At 34.8% G+C, this 20,022-nt stretch overlaps 1 protein-coding gene across 1 annotated transcript in view; it reads right to left on the bottom strand.

Annotated features, from left to right (window-relative positions):
• Window positions 1-1,164: 1,164 nt before the first annotated feature.
• Window positions 1,165-20,022, bottom strand: part of LOC106870681 (uncharacterized) — a 363,307-nt gene continuing 344,449 nt past the window's right edge. Inside the window, exons 11-19 of the mRNA XM_052973700.2 lie at window positions 19,405-19,486; window positions 15,239-15,397; window positions 11,136-11,191; window positions 10,684-10,789; window positions 9,547-9,620; window positions 7,580-7,666; window positions 5,864-5,983; window positions 3,171-3,268; window positions 1,165-1,992 (exon numbers count right to left, since the gene is read on the bottom strand). Of these exons, the coding sequence (XP_052829660.1) occupies window positions 1,392-1,992; window positions 3,171-3,268; window positions 5,864-5,983; window positions 7,580-7,666; window positions 9,547-9,620; window positions 10,684-10,789; window positions 11,136-11,191; window positions 15,239-15,397; window positions 19,405-19,486 (1,383 nt within the window). The 3' untranslated portion in view covers window positions 1,165-1,391. The remainder of the gene's footprint in view (window positions 1,993-3,170; window positions 3,269-5,863; window positions 5,984-7,579; window positions 7,667-9,546; window positions 9,621-10,683; window positions 10,790-11,135; window positions 11,192-15,238; window positions 15,398-19,404; window positions 19,487-20,022) is intronic.

Raw genomic sequence — 20,022 nt, 5'->3', positions numbered from 1 at the left:
AACGAGCTGCTTTTAACTTCATTCTGTCTTTTTTTACTGATATCTGTTCCACTCCCAATATGGTTTGTTATGAAGTTGAACATTCTGGGAGTTCCATTGTTTCAGATTTTCTTGTTATGTTTACATTACTTTATATTCTTTCAGTCATGAAAGCCGTAGAGTCAATTTATAATCCTGTGTTTTACAATGCAGCTTACACCTAACCCAATTATAAGTTTGAGAATGACTTGTGATATAGATTCATACATCGGTGTAATTTTGCCTGTAAATATATTCTTGGATATAAATTCTTGGAAAAGAATGTTTACCATCTTGTAAACTATGTTGTTTTTTTTTCTTTCTTCTTTCAACCTCATGTTTTTCTCTGAAATGTGGCATTTTGTTGATATGATTCTTTCAAGAATTATGGCAGTTCTGATTGATTGCAAGACAACATCTATCTATATATATACATATATATATTTATATATATATACATATATATATATATATATATATATATATATATATATATATATATATATATATATATATATATATATATAATCCTTTTTTTTTCCCTTTTTTTAGCTATTAATTTCAGTGTTATATTCAAGCACACAGTACAAGTTCAACTCCAAATGACAGTCAAGACATCAGTTTGCTCACTTATTTCTAGTTATTTGTGAGGTATATCCAAAACAAATTCATCTTAAATTAAACAACTCAAATTTCAGGTTCGAAACCTAGGACCGACTTCCACCTCGAGACCTCTTAGAGGTTAAATCTTTTTAACAGTTTTTTTTCTTCTTTTTTTTTTAGGTGGAATTTAAATAATATACACAGTAACATTTACACACATCTATATAGTAAAAAAAAAAAAAAAAAAGTGGGAAAAAAAGTTTATACATACATATTTCGGGCCGTATTACATGTTCAGCAGAAATGTCTACATGATCAACATGATTGCTTCATTATTTCCATAGCATTTATTAATTAGTCACTTATTAATTAGTCATTTTCTACTATTCTTAATAAAAAGAGATTCTGTGTAGAATTTTGAAAGACTTAGCTTTAATATCTTTCAAAATTTCCTATTAAAAATTCAAAACAGTTTCCTACTGTTAATATTTTTTTGTTTACAGAATTGTAAATTTTTGAATGCAAAGCTTATTTTCTTTGACGTTTTTGTTTTTTCTTTTTTACCTATTTTGAATAATGATTAATGAAAAATACAAATGCCTTCCTTTATAAAGATACTGTGAACCAATATCAAAAAAGTTATCTAAATTATTTGAAATACGTTTAAAACAAATTTATGGAAAAAATTTGAAACAACTAATCTATGCATAAACTTTTCTGCCTATAAGTTAACAAAAATGTTCAACAATGGGGAGAAAAAAAAAATGAGATCAAGTAGATGAAGACTCTTCTTTAGTTGGACACGTGTTTATATCTGAATTTTCAGATGATATAGGTTTTGTTGATTCAGCAGGTGATGGCAAGTTTGCGTGTGTGGTGGTGGTGGTAGTGGTGGTGGAAGTGGCGGTGGTAGTAGTGGTGTCTGTGTTGGTTGATTGTGTAGAAGTAAATAGGTCTGTTTGATCGTCACTTGTTGTCCACGACTGAGACATACGAACTGAGTTGGATTTATATTTTGGACTATTTTGAGGAGAGATCTTATCGGTCACCAAGAACGTATCCACTCTCCGCCTTGTTTTAAGTTCATTTGATCCGTCACAAGAAACGGACATAGATAACTGATCACCAGAGGCATCATCATAATCCCAATGTTTTGGTGATCGACTGAATCTCTGAGTAGGATCAGGAGACCCAGATTCACTACCAGAAGGTGAACAGCTGTACATCTTTAAGATATTTTCCTGTGACCCAGAAAGGTCACTTTGACTCATATGCCATTTCAGTTTGTCAAATTCCATCGACATGCGTTTGTTAGCCCGATTCTCTTTATTAAACTTCCTCATTAAACTTTGGCATTTCTCATTCAATTGCCTGAAAAAAAAAAAAAAAGAAAAAAAGAAATAACAAAAAATATTAAAAGTGAAAAAGAAAAAGTTTGATAACAGTATAAATGTTCTTATAAAAATGAACTACACAAATAAGGTACCACTATTAGATATATTACCCCATGATTTACACATGTTATACACAAGGCTTATATAAATGTACACAATATGGAGCCAATAACACTGTTAGATGTATATTATATATGTATTATATAGAGCAATGTGTTTTATGTTAGAGTGCTGTGAAAACAAATTGCTCTGTTTAATAACATCAAGGCAGTTTTCAACATTTAAAACTTATTCAACACAATTGTGGAAAATAAAGAAGAATTATATGGAGGCATTAAAAAAATATTTTTGGGTGAGTGGTAGTATTTGAACCACTGATATACACACACACACACGTATGTATACTATATGTAAATAATTTTGGGATGAGTAGTAGTATTTGAACCAGCAATATAATATGTACACACACAAATATATATATAAACACATACCCCTATGCCCATCTCGTTATACAGATATTCTCCTTTATATGCACTCAACTTCCAACCTTTATCTCTCTTCTCAACTCCTCCTCATAAAACAGCATTCCCACCAGTGTTCAACATTCTCTGATGAAGGACTCAATGTCCAAAATGTGAAAGACCCTTTTCTTGTCCCTCTTGTGTTTTCCCCCTTGTTTTTATTCATTCATCACACATAGTGTATCTAGTTTTATGGTCTTCTGTGTGATATTTCTAATTCTGTGTATGAAGAATGATATAGTGTGTGTTTTGGGGCAGGATGATTTGGTATATAGAGACCAATTGTCTTCACACATACATTACAGCTAAGTATTAGTTTCAGAATACGCTTTCTGAAGATAATCAATAGATAAACTGATTGAATTTTAGCAGATATGTTGAGCATCAAATGTTGTATAGTTGTGCACTAAAGAAATTCACTTTACAACTGCATAATTTCAGATTTATGATATTTTGGGAAAATGTCTCCTTCTATAGCCTTAGTTTAATCAATATTTTATAAGAAATTTGGTAGGCAGAAACTGATTTCCTAACAATATGATGAGGAATAAAAGAAAAACTGGTTGTTGGTGGTGTCTGAGCAAAGTGTGGAGTTGGGAAAGAAACAGACCAATTTATGCATTAATAAACTTACTTTTCATGGTCAGTTTTAATTTGTAATATGGCTTCCAAATTCTCAATTTTCTGTTGCAGTAATGTTATCTTTTCTAGAGCTGGTTGTATTTCTGCTGCCTATAAAACAAAGAACATAGCATTAAAAAAAAAAAAAACACCTTAGAGGTTACAATGTTCAATAACAAGGTAATTCTTAGAAATTAAACATGTTTACTATAATTTTAAATGATTTTAGAAAAACATACAGAGTCCTAATATACCAAGCCATTATTCTAAACATCCTGGACTGAAACCAGGGAAGAGCCACTCAACTCATAAGAATTCAATCACTAACCGACACAATCCAGCCCCTGCTCTTCAGGGCTCATTATCTCACACTGTCTCCAATCATGTACCGCAACATATTTTGCCTCTCTATAGTTTGTCACCTTATTGTACCCCCCCCCCCATCCCGCCTCGACTCACTCTAATCAAACCACCCCGCATTACTTCCTGCCAAACACCATCCTACTGGAATCTGCCCCTATTTTTCCTGCAGCTGTTGACCTGCAACACTTTAAATAGAACATTATAAGCATCAAACTCCCTGGGTCTCAGAGCGCCTTCAAAAGTCATGGGTTATCCCTTTCCTTCAGCAAGCAAAATAAAAAAAAAAAGTTTCCGTCCACTTAGTTGAAAATAAGTACCAGAAGTACTCTTGTAATGGACTAGGGTCCATTCAGAAGAGAGTTTTGTACTAATAGCTGCTTACACACAACAAGGACTGGGATAAGCTCTGCCCTAACAGACCCCCTTGACTGGAACTTATTTTTAAATATTCATGAAGAAATAATTTCTGCATTTAGTGACCTTCCTCAAGTTAAAAACTCCACTCTGAGGAGCCGTGGTTGTTTATTTTTAGTCTGGCTGGCTGTGGAAAGTAATCAAACTTTTGTACATTATGTGGTTGTCAATTTAGATAATTGTCTAAATGTTTGGGGAATATCATTTTTACTAATCGTTTCTGGCATTTGTTTCAGTACCACAGATATGGTATTTATTTTCATATTACTTTGAGTTGAATAGTAATGTAATATTTGTCTAAGAGGTCAAAACAATTCCAGTCACTGCAATTTTAGTTCAGAATTAGTAGACATATTGGCTTTCATTGTTGCCTTTGTCAACATGTATATCCCTATCTAGTGCGTCATTTCACTGCCACATCACCTTATGTCTGAAAGGGAACTTGCACCAACCATACACACACAATTGCTCAACAATATAATATATATATCAACATGGATGCCCTTCCTAACACTCTCTGAGTGGTTGGCGTTAGGAAGGGCATCCAGCTGTAGAAACTCTGCCAAATCAGACTGGAGCCTGGTGTTGCCATCCGGTTTCACCAGTCCTCAGTCAAATCGTCCAACCCATGCTAGCATGGAAAGCGGACGTTAAACGATGATGATGATGATGATGATGATAAACATAATACACACATGGATAGACCCAGGAAGACCTAGAACAAAATGGTGAGAAGGGATTTTTGGATGCTGGGCCTCACTACATGAAATGACAAGGGAGTGAGAGTTGTGGTGATTTGCTGTACATCAAGCTAGGTAAAATTGCTGTCATCCATACATACAAGCTTGTCCTTTATAGGTGCTGGCAAATAAAAAACACCCAGCACACAATGTAAAGTGGTTGGCATTAGGAAGAGCATCTAGCAGTAGAAGCCATGGCACAACAGAATCTACCGGCCCCTATCAAACTGCCCAACCCATGCCAGCATGGAAAATGGATGACACAGAGAAAGAAAGATATATATATACGCTTTTTATCATTAATCTTACTTGTTAAAGTCATTAAAATGTGGTTATCCAGCAACACCATCGTGAAGAATTTTTAGTTGGTGGGAAACAATCACAGATGCACACACACACACACACATATATCATCTTCATCATTTAACGTCTGCTTTCCATGCAGATGATTGAATGGTTTGATAGGAGCTGGCCAGGCAGAAGACTACCCCAGGATACTGTGTATGTTTTGTCAGGGTTTTTACAGCTGGATGCCCTTCCTAACACCATTTTGCAGAGTGGGCTGAGTGCTTTTTACATGGCACCAGCAGGGTCACCAAGTAACTTGCAAGACAAGGAATTTTGAGAGGAGAAGGGGTACTGGAGGAGGGGAACTCATGTCAAAGGATGAAAAGTTAGAGTGAGACAGAGAGGCAGAAATGGGTGTCTTGCTATAGAGGAGGTACATGGATATATATATATATATATATATATATATATATATATATATATATATATATATATATATAGATAGATAGATAGATAGAGAGAGAGAGAGAGGGGGAAAAGAGAGTGAGACAAAATATATAGATATGCACAAGCACATATATATACATACATTTACATACACACACACACACATATATATCAATTAGTTGACATCAACATAATACATGTACTAGTTGATTAACAATATCATAATGTATATATATAGTAATAAAAATTATTACAGACAGATATTTCAGTAAAACATCTCTGAAATGTTGACTACATTGAAAAAGGAATTGAAACACTGAGGCAGTTTTCTCATTAAGGATACAGTCACAAAAGATTTTAATGTATATATTTTATAGTCTTTATTGTTATTGCTTTTTAAATTGCAAACTCTCATGATAAGTTAATGAATTTGTAAACACTAACAGACACCTACCTGAGTTCTCAAGTTACCATTTTCTTTATTAAGATTCTGAATCTCTGTGTTTTTCATATCAATAACAGCTTTTAAGCTATCAATTTCTTGGGGTAAGTGATTGTATACTTCAAGAGCATTCTGTTTCAATAAGAAATATAAAAGAAGTGAAATTTAGTTGGTGCACGAGACAGTGTACACATTAAGAGTGTACTATATAAATAAACAAATATATGAATGTGGCTGGGTTGAATACATTGACTTCTGTTTTTGAAAAGCTTTATGATAGTCGGTGATAGCTCATTGTTACATGAGCTATCATAATTACTTCAGCTCATAATTATAACTTGAAATGCACTAGGGGTTTACATCAAGCTAATTAACAGCATTGAGTTAGCAGAACTGTTACCAAGCTGGACAAAATGCTTAGTAAACTTCCTTCTGGTTCCTTACAGTTTTGAGACCAAATATCACTGAGCTTGACCCTCATCCTTTTGGAGGGTCAATAAAAATTAAGTACCAGTTCAGCACTGAGGTCGATGTAATCGATTTGCCCCTCCCCATCAAAACTTTTGGTACAGCACCAAAATTAGAAAGTAATTAACATTTTTCAAAGTTACAAAGGGCATCTTAAATGAGGTTTTTCACAAATGAAGGGAATAAGATGCTTTGTAGAAAATAAATTGAAATAAAGTTTTATTTTTTGTTTGGTGACCATTAAGCCCTCATCAATTTCTTCAAATATCATTTGAAGAGAAAGGTGAAGGTAGAGAGGGAGGTGCTGCCTTCTAATGTGTTTATCAAAAGGTGATCGACAGTGGCAAGACTGGTGAGACTGAATGGACCGACTGAGTAGGCTTTTCTAAGCAAGAGGAAAGAAACTGGAAGAGGGCACTTTCCAATGCCTTGTGGATGGCAGAGTAATCTGGGATTTTTGTGTGGGGTTTACCCAGGATTACCCTAAGTGGATTTCCCTGCTATTAAGGATTCTATTTATTTATTTCTCTAATTTCTATTATATATCCTCTGTTATATTCCTTAATGTGGTAGTATCTCCCTTTGAATGATGTAAACCCCACCTGTTTTTGTTTGTTTTTGTATTTGTTTTATTTTTGTGTGCTGTAACTCGTCCTTTGATATTGCCCTCCATGTCTTGGGCCCTTGTGGCCAATAAAAGAAATCATTATTTTTACTTTGTATCATGAAACAGTTTCCTTTAAATTAAAAAGAAAATTTTTGTTTTAGAAAACACATGAATGTTACAATTCTCAGTTGTCCTCCACTTAAAACATCTAGGTTGCATGCCTTATTTAGAAATGACTTATAAAAACCACTCAAGTGCTGAAGAATATATTATGGTTGGAAATGTATTATTTGTTCTGTTTCTTTAACCATTTAGCATTTAAAATAGCCATATCCTGCCGAAATATTATACTTGTTTTATGTTCAATTTGGCCAGATCCAGCCTCCCATGCTGAACCTATGTTATTCTTAAAAATAAACTATTACATCATCGAAATTTTGAAGCTACAAGATAATGCATGATTAATTCAAAATAATGTGAATAAATAAGTATCACATTTGACAGAATAATCTGAATGCTAAAGGGTTAAAGAAATTTACATTGAAATTTACTGAAGGATGAGTATATTATGTTTAAATGAAATGATTAATATATAAATATTGAATTTCAAACCAGTAATGAGAATATAAGGTGATGCATACATGAATCCTTACATCAACTTCTTTTTCTAGATTTTCTTCACATACGGCTGCTCGCTTTCTTAATTTATCACATTCTTCACATAAGGATTCAACTTTATTCTGTATAAATTGAAAGATGAAATTACAATTTCACATTAAAGTAATAGTAAAAATAATAATACAAATTGAATAAAACATTTTTAAGAGTACTGACAAAGCAGGACTAATTAATGACCACCTCCAACTTTCAGTTACACACATTTCCTAGGACTACAGTATCCAGTCAGACCCTTTTTAAGACAATAGGATGCGATTTGAAGGAGATTTGACTGCTATTTTTAGCTGGTTCAGTGACCACATAAAGCCTCTTCTGCTGGCTCCTGTTGATACCATAGTTTCTTTCACCTTATGTCAAACCTGATGAAACAGACTTAAGATTAAAGACATCAAAGCCACGACCAACCCATTTTCTTTATTCAGTCATGTTTTGTCTTGCAAGTACTTAGTGACCCTGTAAGTGCCACTTAAAAGTACCCAGTCCACATTGTAAAATGGTTGGCATTTGGAAGGGCATCCAGCTGTAAAATCCTTACCAAACCTGACCTTGCCTGTGCTTGTGCCACATAAAAAGCACTAAGTCCACGATGATGTGTGGATGGTGCTAGGAAGGGCAACCAGCTGTAAAAACGCTGCCAAAACAGTTGCAGAAGTCTGGTGCAGGCTTCTGCCTGGCTGGCTCCTGTCAAACTGTCCCATCCATGCCAGCATGGAAGATGGATGTTAAGCAATGAGTCACAGTCAATCTAGGATTGTTTTACCCAATGTATACCTCAGTGTTTTAAAACAGTGAGGTGAGATTTCCTTGCTATTTCTAATAGAGTGACTGACCTAGTAGAGTTTCTTTCATTAGCTTGCAAATTCTTAAAATTTGAACTTTATGTAAAGACAGTCAACATTTCAATAATTATGCTCCTACTACTTTCTCTCCTTGGAGATAACATGTCCCAACATCATCATCATCTAACCATTTTTTTTGTATCTTCTATAGTTACTGTAGTTTTAGAATTTGCTGACAACACAACAAAGATAAACATGCACGAAACGGTAAATCATTAATATTCAAATTACTTTGGTGATCTATCTGCATGTTGTTTTACTAGAATTTAAGATATTACCATTAATCAGGAAAAAAAAAAAGGTGTAACACTTATGATTATTTGAAACAATATATTTTTTTTCATACTCAGAATTGTCAGTCTGGAATATATCCTCATCAGTTGCTAGATGTTAGGAAACAGCATGCTTAAAAAATTCCATGTTTTTCAAAATTCATCAACACTACTCCTGCCCTACCTATGCACCCTTTCCTTTTTATGACTTTTACTGTTTACTTTTCTTTTTTGCGTGTCATTCTGTGTTTTGTGCATGTTCTTTTGGCTGTTATTGCTGTCTTTCTTTATTTGACTTACTGCTGCTTTCTGTCCCCTCTTTTACCTTGTCGTATGAAATTTTTTCCCTTCATAGTTTTAGCCTTGCCTCATGTATAAGTTATACTCCAGTTTTTTTCAGTTAAAATCAAGTATGAAATAGTGCAACACAAGTAAATATAGTATATTCAACACTTAATAATAATAACAACAACACTGCTTATTGTATACAGCGAGTTCCCATACCACAATTTAGCATTAAATCAGGGATATGACTTTGGTACAATTTGGAATTATATGATGAAAGTTATGTGCTCCTACTAAACAAAGAAAACAAAATGTTTTACATTTATAATTAATTGTCATCATAACTTCTTATGTTTTTCTTCAATGCTTTTCCTGTGAACCTAATTTCCAGTGCAAGAGCAACATGAGAAGCAAGGGAAGTAAATCCGCACACATATCCATCAACAACAGAAATTCATTTAACACTACCCTCAAAATTAGCAAAACATAATTAGTTCAACACAAATTACATACCAGTATTTACATATGATAGAAATTTTTATTTACCGATAATGACATTTTAATGGTTTCAAAAGTATTGGTAATCTCTGCAAGTTTGTCTCTATGTTGTTGGTGTAGTCCTGAGGGAAGAAAAGAGTAAACCATTCATATTACATGCATACATTCATATATGTTAAAGTGTACAGTATTATATATCCATTATAGCCCAATCTTACCAATCAGTTCTGCACTAGGGATTCAATGCAGTGTTAGATAACAGCCCAATTATGTAACCTTGTGCTCTTCAGAGATGGCAGTTATGGAATGAAATATGGTGACTGCTCTCTATCGTTGGAGGTGAAAAGAAACACACACACACACATACATATATAGTGAGGGTACCATGATCTAGAAGAGTGTTTGACTCATGACCATGAGGTTGAAGGTTCAAATCCCAAAATGAGTAGATGCCTTTGAAACAAGCACTTCATTTTATGTTCCAATCTAGTCAACTGTAAATGAATACCAACCAAGTTCTAGTATTTATTTTTGATGGAGTAGAACCTTCTCTCTCTCTCTCTCTTTCACCCTCCAGGAGTGGGAGAATTGAAAAGGTGTCTATGTATGCTCACAACTATATAGAAGCTGAAATGATCAATGAAACCAAATCACATTCACAATGTTTTTATACAACACACATATCATACCAGAACCTACAAAGGTATTTCATAAAAGAGTACAAATTTATTCTTTAATATATGGAAGCATTTTCTGAGAGACCAGAAAATTCCTTGGCTTGAATACGATGCTAAACCCAGCACTCCATCTCATAAGTTTTACATGTAAGCATATATGAAACACACACACACATGCATAGACACGTTTGGGTGCACAAAGAAAGAAAAATATTTTCACTTCATGTAATTAAGATAATTTGTTTGTTTGCAAAAGAAAGGTGAAGTTGGCATGAGCTGGATTTGAACCCAGAAAGCGAAGGGACATAACTAACTACCAAAAAGATAAATTGTCTAATGTTCTACTGAGTCTGTTATCCATCTATATACACTATGCATACTTCCTATTAGGAAATACTTTCTTTTAAATTCTAATTGTCATAAAGACTCCCATAAATCTTATAGCTGCATTTCATTAACACCACTACTACTGACTGAAAACATTAACATTTATCATCAAGCTACTTACGTTCCATCTGATCGTCATGCTTTCTTTGGAGAGTTCTAATTTCTTCCAAGTTACGCAATCGCAGAGAACTTAATTCCTGTTGATGTTCAGAGTCAATATCTTTATTCTGAAAGAAATCAGACCAAATTCAATATCAGGTTGACAAAAAATTCTTGAATAACTATTTCTTTTAAACACAAAGTAACTAGAGCTTGTTAAACACTACTACCACCATCATCATTGTTGTTTAAACATCTGCTTTTCCATGTTTGCACAGATGAAATGAAATTTACTGAAGCAGATTTCCTATGGCCAGAGACTTTTCATGTCATCAACCTTCACTTGTTTTTTAAGTAAGGTAATTTTTGTCCTGGATGTTTGAACATGAACAGTAAACACACACACACACACACACATGTATGTATAACCGCTTGCACACAAACATTTTAAAAGAAATTAAAGTCACACTATACCTTTTCTTCTACCTGCTGTTTATATTTTTCTTTATCATTTTGCCATTTCTCTGCCTCTGTAAAATTAGATTTTAAGAGATAATTAAAAACCAAACATATAATTAGTCCTCACTACAAAATACTTAGCATTCCTGTTTTAAAAATAATTTTGTGAATATTAAAAAAAGAGAAAAAAACCCTAAAAATGCTAACAAATAAAAGGTTTTGATATAGGACCGAACTAATGAGCCAATAATTACATAAACAATTTTTCTTTAGTGAAAAATATCTGAAATTATCAACTATCCATCAAGGTAGTGAGCCAGAAGAATCAGCAATATGTTCAACAAGATGCTTGGTGATATTCATTCCGGCCCACTGCATTCTGAATTCAATTCCCACCAAAGTCGACTTCATCTTTCACCGTTTTGGGATTGATAAAATAAATACCTGTCAGTTACTGGGGTTGATGTAATTGACTAGCCTCTCCCTAATTGCTGGCCTTGTTCCAAAATTTGAAACCCTTACTATCTATTTTTTGCCCACATAACTAAGCATTTCGGCAAAAGAGACCAATAGAATAAGTACTAGGCTTACAAAGAACAAAGCCAGGGGTTGATTTCTTTGACTAACAAAAGAAAAATAAATTCCTTTAAGACGATACTCCAACATGGCCACAGTAAGTAAAAGAAGTAAGTAAGTAAAAGAATAAAAGAAAACTGAACTGTGTTCTTTCCACCCTAACTAAAATTGATGAGTTCAATTCCTCTCTGAATTGAACTTACCAATTTTATACATATAAACACACACATCATCACTTAAATGCATTACATGCACAAGCTGGCCAGCCTTTATATGGCTTCCTATTTGTTAGAAATAGATATCAGATGACACTCAATTGTCTTAAAAAAAGAAACCAGGACATCATCATCATCATCGTTTAACATCTGCTTTCCATGCTAGCATGGGTTGGACGATTTGACTGAGGACTGGCAAGCCAGAAGGCTGCACCAGGATCCAATCTGATCTGGAAGAGTTTCTACAGCTGGATGCCCTTCCTAATGCCAACCACTCTGAGAGTGTAGTGGGTGCTTTTATGTGCCGCTGGCATGAAGGCCAGTCAGGTGGTACTGGCAATGCCCTCACTCAAAAGGTGTTTTTTTACGTGCCACCTGCACAGGAGCCAGTCCAGCGGCACTGACAATGACCTCGCTTGAATGATTTTCTAACGTGCCACCAGCACAAGTGTTAGAAGGCGACGCTGGTAACTATTACACTCAAATGGTGCACATAAGATAATATAGTCCTAGACATAGAATGTCATAATAAAAGATTGGAGAGTCACTGTTGGACCATATTTGATCTGAGATTTGCTGGCTCAGAACTGACCTAGCATTTAACAACACTCTTTACATGCTCTGTATTTTCAGTCACCCACCAACAGTATATCTTATCTCTACCAGGTTCAGTACCAAATATCTTGTTGAAGCTACTGGAACTATCAAATTACCCATCCCTAAGTTTATTCTCATATAATATGGAAAATGTTTCTTTTTTTAAAAATGATAAAGAGAATTTGATCAGCTGTTAGCTTTAAAGAAACTGTAGGTAAGTAAAGTTACCTTCTTGAATCAGGTTGACTTATAGGGGCTGGTTTCCTCATTTCTATGATGTATAAATTCCCCACCTGGACGGTATGCTGGTCCGTCGCAAGATTACACATTTTTGTCAGTTGAGTGAACTGGAGCAACATGAAATGAAGCGTTTTGCTCAAGAACACAACACATCATCCAGTCCAGGAATCGAAACCGCAATCTTACGATCATGAGATCAACACCCTAACCACTAATCCATGCATCTCCACTTTAAAGAAACTGTAGCTCCATCACGACTGCATCACAACATAGCTAGAGTTTTATATACCATTAATGACACTGCTGTTCACATCTACTCACAAGAACTAATTCTCAACATCGAACCCACCTGGTTGCAACAAGTTACTACAGCAAGGAGCAGCTCACAATTCAAATGGATGAATTCAAATCTTTAAGAGAAAGGATGAATTCAAAAGGATGAATTCAAATCTTTAAGAGAAAGGATTTAATAGTAAAAAAAACACAGAGAACCAATGCCTTCTGTAACTTATCCTACAGAAATGTGTGACAGGCACCTTTTATCTTTTTTTTTTGTTTTGTTGCTTTAGTCACTGGACTGTGACCATGCTAGGGCATCAGATTCAAGAGTTTTAATCGAACATTATTTAAAGTCAGGTACCAATTCTATTGGTCTCTTTTGCCAAACTGCTAGATTACAGGGATGTAAGCAAACTAACACCAGTCGTTCGTTTGTTTAACATCCACTTTCCATACTGGCATGGGTTGGATGGTTTGACTGAGGACTGGTAAGCCAGGAGGCTGCATCAGACTCCAATCGGATCAGGGAAGGTTACTACAGCTGGGGAGTGTAGTGGGTGCTTTTTATGTGCTACTGGCATGGGGGCCAGTCAGGTGGTATTGGCATTGATCATGCTCGAATGGTGCTTTTGATGTGCCACCGGCACAGGAGCCAGTCAGGCAGCACACAAAATTAGAAATATCACACAGCAGACCATAAGACTAGATACAGTATAAGAAGAGAATATATTTGGGAATGATATAGTGTGTGTTTTGGGGTGGGAGGATTTAATATACAGGGTCTTGCAGATAAATTGAGACCAATTTTAAGTAGTAGACTTAGTGGGTTTAACATCTCATTGTTTGACAAAACCTTGCTTGCTTGAAAATCTAATCCTCTTCTTCATTTTTCAGATAAAATAGCAAACTGATTTGACAACAGAAAGTTATGGAATAGAATTGTTCTGCCATTGTTGTTTTGGCACACACCAGGCACACTGCCAATAAAATTGTTGACAAAATTGTCAAAAGCAACAGTTTATCATGTGTATAAACAATTTAAAGAGGGAAAGATTGTGAGCTTTTTAAGCACAGTCATGTAGGTAGTGTAGGAGATTCTTTAAAATAAATAGATGACATATAAGCATGGTACATTCCTTGAAATAATAATGAATTTACAATTTCTAAATGAAAATATCCGCAAAAACAACTATATGAAGTTATTGGCTGGCATTGGACAATCTCTTCAAGGAGCACAACATGATGAAACTCAAGATATTCCCAATGCTTCTTGTGGTTATACATATGAAGTGGTATCAAAAAGTTTCCAGGCTAGTTTTGTAGCATGCCAACAGAAGGCAGTACATAGTTGTGTGTGCAGTGAGAACTAATAGTGAACTTCATGAAGCAATGTGCCAAGTGACATCACTGTGTTTACTTTGCAAGTTATAAAATTTGTGTTTTTGTGATCATGTGTATGCTGTAGTCTGTGATTTTTGTTATGGACAGGGAGTTGGAACAAAGAACCAACATCAAATTTTGTGTTAAACTCAAGAAGTCAACTACAGAGACACTGAGCATGCTTCAGCAAGCTTACAGTGATGAGATGAGGCACTGGATTTTTTTTACAATATTTCAAGCGGCATGGGTGTTTCAAAAGTGCAAGAACGTCTCAGGAAGACCTTCCATGAGTGTCACCCCAAGAAATGTAGAGAAAATCATCAGAGATTCATTGAAGGACATTCGGAAATAGCAACCAGATCTGTGGAGCATGAAGAATTGAATTCTTCACAATGACAATGCACCCTGTCACTGAGCTCTCCTCACTATTTGCCAGATTTAGCACCTGCAGACTTCCATCTCTTCCCCAAGATAAAAATGCAGCTCAAAGGTTATCATTTTAACACCATTGTCAAGATCCAGAAGGTCCTCGACTCTTTTATGGAAAATCGCAGAAGGTCCTCGACTCATTTACGGAAAACAACTTCCAGGCTAGATTCCAAAAGTGGCAGGAATACTGGAACTGGTGTATAGATGCACAAGGTAACCTTCTCAAAGGAGATGCTGTTAAAACTTAGGTAAAGTTTTTTTTTTTTATCAAACATAACTAGCCTGAGAACTTTTTGACACAAGTACAAAAACGTCAAGAATTTGGCACACCATAAACTAATCACTTCTGGTCATTCATACATTTCCAAAATGACTTTACAACAAACAAAAAAGTATATTTACGTCGTGATAGTTCTTGCATATGTTTCTCATTGAGTTTTTCTTTCAGTTCCATAAGAGTGGTATTATGAGTTGTAACCAAAAGTGATAAAGCTTTTTCATGGGCAGCATTGATGTCTTCTATTTCTTTGGTGAGGCTTTTCTGTTTATCATTTAAATTCTCTGAAATTTAAATAGTAGTTTGATAAAAAGAGAAATCATAAAAAAAAAAAAAAATGTCAGCAGAGCTAAAATTAAACATTGAAGAATTAGCAATGTGTCCAGATGAGAAAGAGAGAGAAGTAGGGTGTGAAGGGATAGAAGTAGGGTGGGTAAAGAGAAGAGAAGTGGGGGTAGAGGGGGAGAGAGAGAGAGGGGATTGTTAAAGGAACTCTGGTGGAGAGAGGTGTGAGGGAGAAAGAAACATGGAACCATAACTGATGGGTTGCTGCTAAGCACTATTTAAATCCCTGCCAATAACTCAACTGGAGAGTTGGTGGCAATGGGCATGCTTCATAACAAATATGGCAGCCTTTTGAAGTTTTACTTGAGGGTTGGATTCCATTGTATCTAGTGGCAGTTGTAATTGGGAATCATTTTCAAGCTGTATCCTCTGAAAACAGTGGTACTACACTAAGAATGGTACAATTGGAAACAGTAGAACAAGGCAATGTTGATTCCATGTTTAACTAATTGTTCTAAGAGAAAGTACCATTGATTCTGATGGTGAACCCTCAAATATTGCACCCCTGAGCAAACTCTATTCATTACCTCTCCACAGGGATGTAACTTGATCTTTGGAAAGATACTATAGTGCATTCTATCCCAAAGAAAAAAAAATCTCTCCGACTATCCTCTTATTGCACTAAAATTTTAACAATTCTCAGGTAATTGGTTGGCATAAGGCTAATGATTTTGGGGGATAGGGTAAGTCAACTACATCAACCCCAGTTACTCAACTGGTTTTTATCTTATAAACCCCTAAAGGATGAAAGGCAAAGTTGACCTTGGCAGAATTTGAACACGGAACATGAATATAGATGAAATGCTGCTAAGCTTTTCTCTTGGCATGCTAATGAATCTGCCAACTTGCCGTCTTGGAGACTGCCATTACCAGTTGATATCCTTCAGCATCTTGAATATTTTTCTCCCTTTAACGACCTGCTCTTCTTTGTTATCTGCTAATGTGTGCTTGTCTTGGAGGAATTAGATGAAAGCAATGTTGTCACTTTTGCCATCAGCCAAGCCTTGGCATGCAAATTTCAAATTGAAACTTTTGGCCTATAGGCTCTATGTGTTTCTCATCCTTCGGATTGACAGCTTCCTGTTAGATTTCACAATTGCCAGGTGTATTGATGGAGTTCTTTCTGCCCCTCATTCTGTTAACTTCACAATATCTCAGGACTTGGTTGCTCTCCTCTACTTCCTTCCTACTGTACAGCAATGACTTATTTTTTTGCCACCACCATATCCAACAATATTCATGCAGTTTATTCCTCTCTAACATACCATATCCACTTGCAATGTAGATACCGCATACCACACATACACTGATGTATGTGTCCTATGTGAAGAGAGATACAGATACATCAAGTGTGTGTGTGTGTGTAGAAGGGTTGTTGGGTACAGAGTTGTACAGAGTGGTTGGCAACAAGAAGCAGAGACCATTGTAGTAACCACACAATAAACAAAGAGAAAAAGTAGTGTGTGTGTGTAGCAACAGTGCTATCCCAGACATGGAAGCAGTAATCCTTGTAGAATGGTAATCCATTCTGTCCCAATTGTTTTCTGGTCTAACATTTAATTGTAGATATTTACTCTGATATCAAAGGACTTTCTATTGGTGTATTCTAACTTGTATTGCCCTTGTAGCTTGAGTTTAATCAATGCTATCATTTACTTGTTTCACTTATTAGAGTGTGGCTATGCTGGAGCTCTACCTTGAACAATTTTTAGTCAAATGAACCAACCCCAGTAATTTTTATTAAGCCTGGTACTTATTCTATCTGTCTCTTTTGCTGAACTGCTAAGTTACAGGGAATGTAAACACACCAAAGATAATATTCACTACCAATATCTGTCTTATGAAGAATTTTGATTTTTGAGGAGATAATTACTAATTCCTGTAACATGAATTATTTCAAAATATCAAGAAACCGTCAACAGAATTACTTGACTTCTAGAAATAGCAACCAGATGTTCCAAAAACACATCCAACCATCTTAAAAATGGAAGGACACACTGGATATTGTGATTCCTAGATGCACACTGCTTGAAAAACTGACTGGATAGTCATGTCTGGAATACCTTGTAGGTCTATTGAGACAGGGGCAAAACATCAATGGCTATTGCCACCAGTGGTGGAGGTAGTGTGAGTAGTCAGAGAATTGTGCTAGTTTGTATCATTTTGAAGAAAGATATTATTGCCAGTCACACAGCAACTATAAGAAAGTGAGTTTAGAGTGCCATGAGATAAAGTTTACAGTAGTGGGTTTCTATTCTATGTAAATATTTTTCTAATTTTTTTTCTTTTCTGATGCCAAAAGAATGGTTATCTGAGCTTCAGGAATACAATGGAATCATCATTGGTCAATGTATGATGTAAAGTAATTCATTTTCAAAATAAGCTGTGTAATGGGTCCAACATGTTGAAGGGGCACTGGGACCTGATCATCCAATGATGGCCATTAAGGTTTTAGTCAATACCAGTTGCTTAGAATTAACTTGTCTTTCTCTGATGATCTAAAACACAACCTAAGCAAAGGATCTCATCTATAAAGAGTGTTTAAAATTTCTTTCTTGGAACTTTTAAAGGAATGGGAGACAACTAGAAACCTACAACACTTCTTAATTTGGAGATGTTAGATTCCTCTCTGAAAAGATTACGGCAAATAAGATAAACATTGACAGAAAAGACAAGACAGGAATGATTTGGTTTATTCTGAGTAAGGAGATACATGATCAGATATTGGCACTAGGTAATATTATTGAATAGTTTCTAGGAGAGGAATAGACAAGTGCTCTGCATCCGTTATGCTGCAGCAGACTGGTGTACCATGAAACGATGCTAAGTGTGCTGCAATGTAATCCGAATATAATATTTTTCCCTATATTTTTAGTTATATTTTTAGTTCAGGTTTGCTGCCGAAAATTGAAAAGAATATAAGTGTACCACAAGTGAAAAAAAGGTTGCAGAGCACTGGAATAGACATTTGATAATGTTTCTTGTAGCTGCCTATGAATGTCTTCAGTCCTATGAGCTACTAAGTATTACAAGATCTTAACTTCTTTGAGCTACTAAATATTACAAAGACTTAACCCAAATAAAAGCTCTTGATAAAAAAAAAGACCTCCCCCAATCAAATACTCAATAAAAATGACTTCTTACAAAAAAAACAAAAAACAACTCAATATAAAATAACATCACTAAAAAAAAAAATTAATGTAATGCCCCACCTTAGAAAACCCTTGATAAATGATCACCTACAAAACTCCACCCTCAACAGACTCTACATGTAAATTGAACTAATTGCATGTTACAATTATAACGTGGCAGGCTCATTCTAGTAAAATGGTTTGTTTCAGATACTTTTCAATAACTTTCACCTAACATACCTGCAAAAAATTCTTGATATCAAGTGACAGGACAAAATTCCTAATACTATGGTGTTAAAGAGAGCTAATATGTCAAGCATGTATGTTTTCTTAAGTAAATTCCAACTTTAGTGGAGTGGATAGTGTACATGCCTGACTCCAGACTCTTCATAAAAAGAAATCCACTCTGGTTAACTAGTAGTTGGCTCTCAATCATGTGGTGGACTAAAAAAAAAAAAGATACATGCTCAAGTCAACCTTGAAAAAAGTGTAACTTGGAACACTCTACATGTAAACACCTTGCTCATGATCACTATACCAGAAATGATCAGAGAAACTAAAGAGAGGAGAGCAGCATGTAAAGCAAGAGACCCACTGGGTCCAGATTCTGCTATTACAAACCTCACAGTAACTATGGATTTTATGCCAATATTGGTGGTCTAAAAAACCACCTCGGGACACTCAAAGAGTAAAGCTGTTAAATTTGTTCATCTTCAGAGACAAAAGGATAACTGCCAGCAAAGCATGAAAGTCACCAAATCTATACACAAAGTGCTACTTTTGAATATGAGGACAATTAGAAAGAATCAACTTACCCAATTCTTTTTTGGTTTCAGTGAGTTCTTCTTTCATTAAACCAAACTTTTCTTTCAAGGAGAAATTTGTAAATGCATCAAGCTGAAGAAGAAATTTTAAAGAGTAAATATTTATCTTGTTTTACTATATATATACTAGATTATGCATATTATAATATGTCTTTCTATATAATGAGCTGATGTATAAGTATTATAAAGTATATTTGCAGTATCTGAAAGCCCAATTATTAACACATCATTTAACACAATACACTGTTACAAGGCAATAGATATTGGCAGAATACATTTACATGTATATAAAAAAAAATTGGGCTGAAACAATAGTACTTGGACTAGTAAAGAAGTAGAAATTTCACGGATGATTCATAATTTAACTATTCCCTACAACTGTTTCAATAGTTAGAGTTAAAAAAAAATGTCCTCATTTATTTGATTACATAGTTAATATACATAATCAATTAATTTAAATGTGATATAAGGAGAAAAAAATTGAAAGCCTATCAGTTAATTATGCATACTAATTTTGTAATTATATAAATGATATTTTATCCTATTGAAACAGCTGTAGAAAACAATCGTGGATTATCTGTGAAATTTCTGTTTTATCTTGTTTTGAGA

Source organism: Octopus bimaculoides, chromosome Z, assembly GCF_046866305.1.
Source record: "Octopus bimaculoides isolate indiv1 chromosome Z, ASM4686630v1, whole genome shotgun sequence".
In the NCBI taxonomy this organism is placed as follows: Eukaryota; Metazoa; Mollusca; class Cephalopoda; order Octopoda; family Octopodidae; genus Octopus; species Octopus bimaculoides.
The sequence above is the reverse complement of the archived record's forward strand: the minus strand, read 5'-3'. Positions and strand labels throughout refer to the sequence as shown.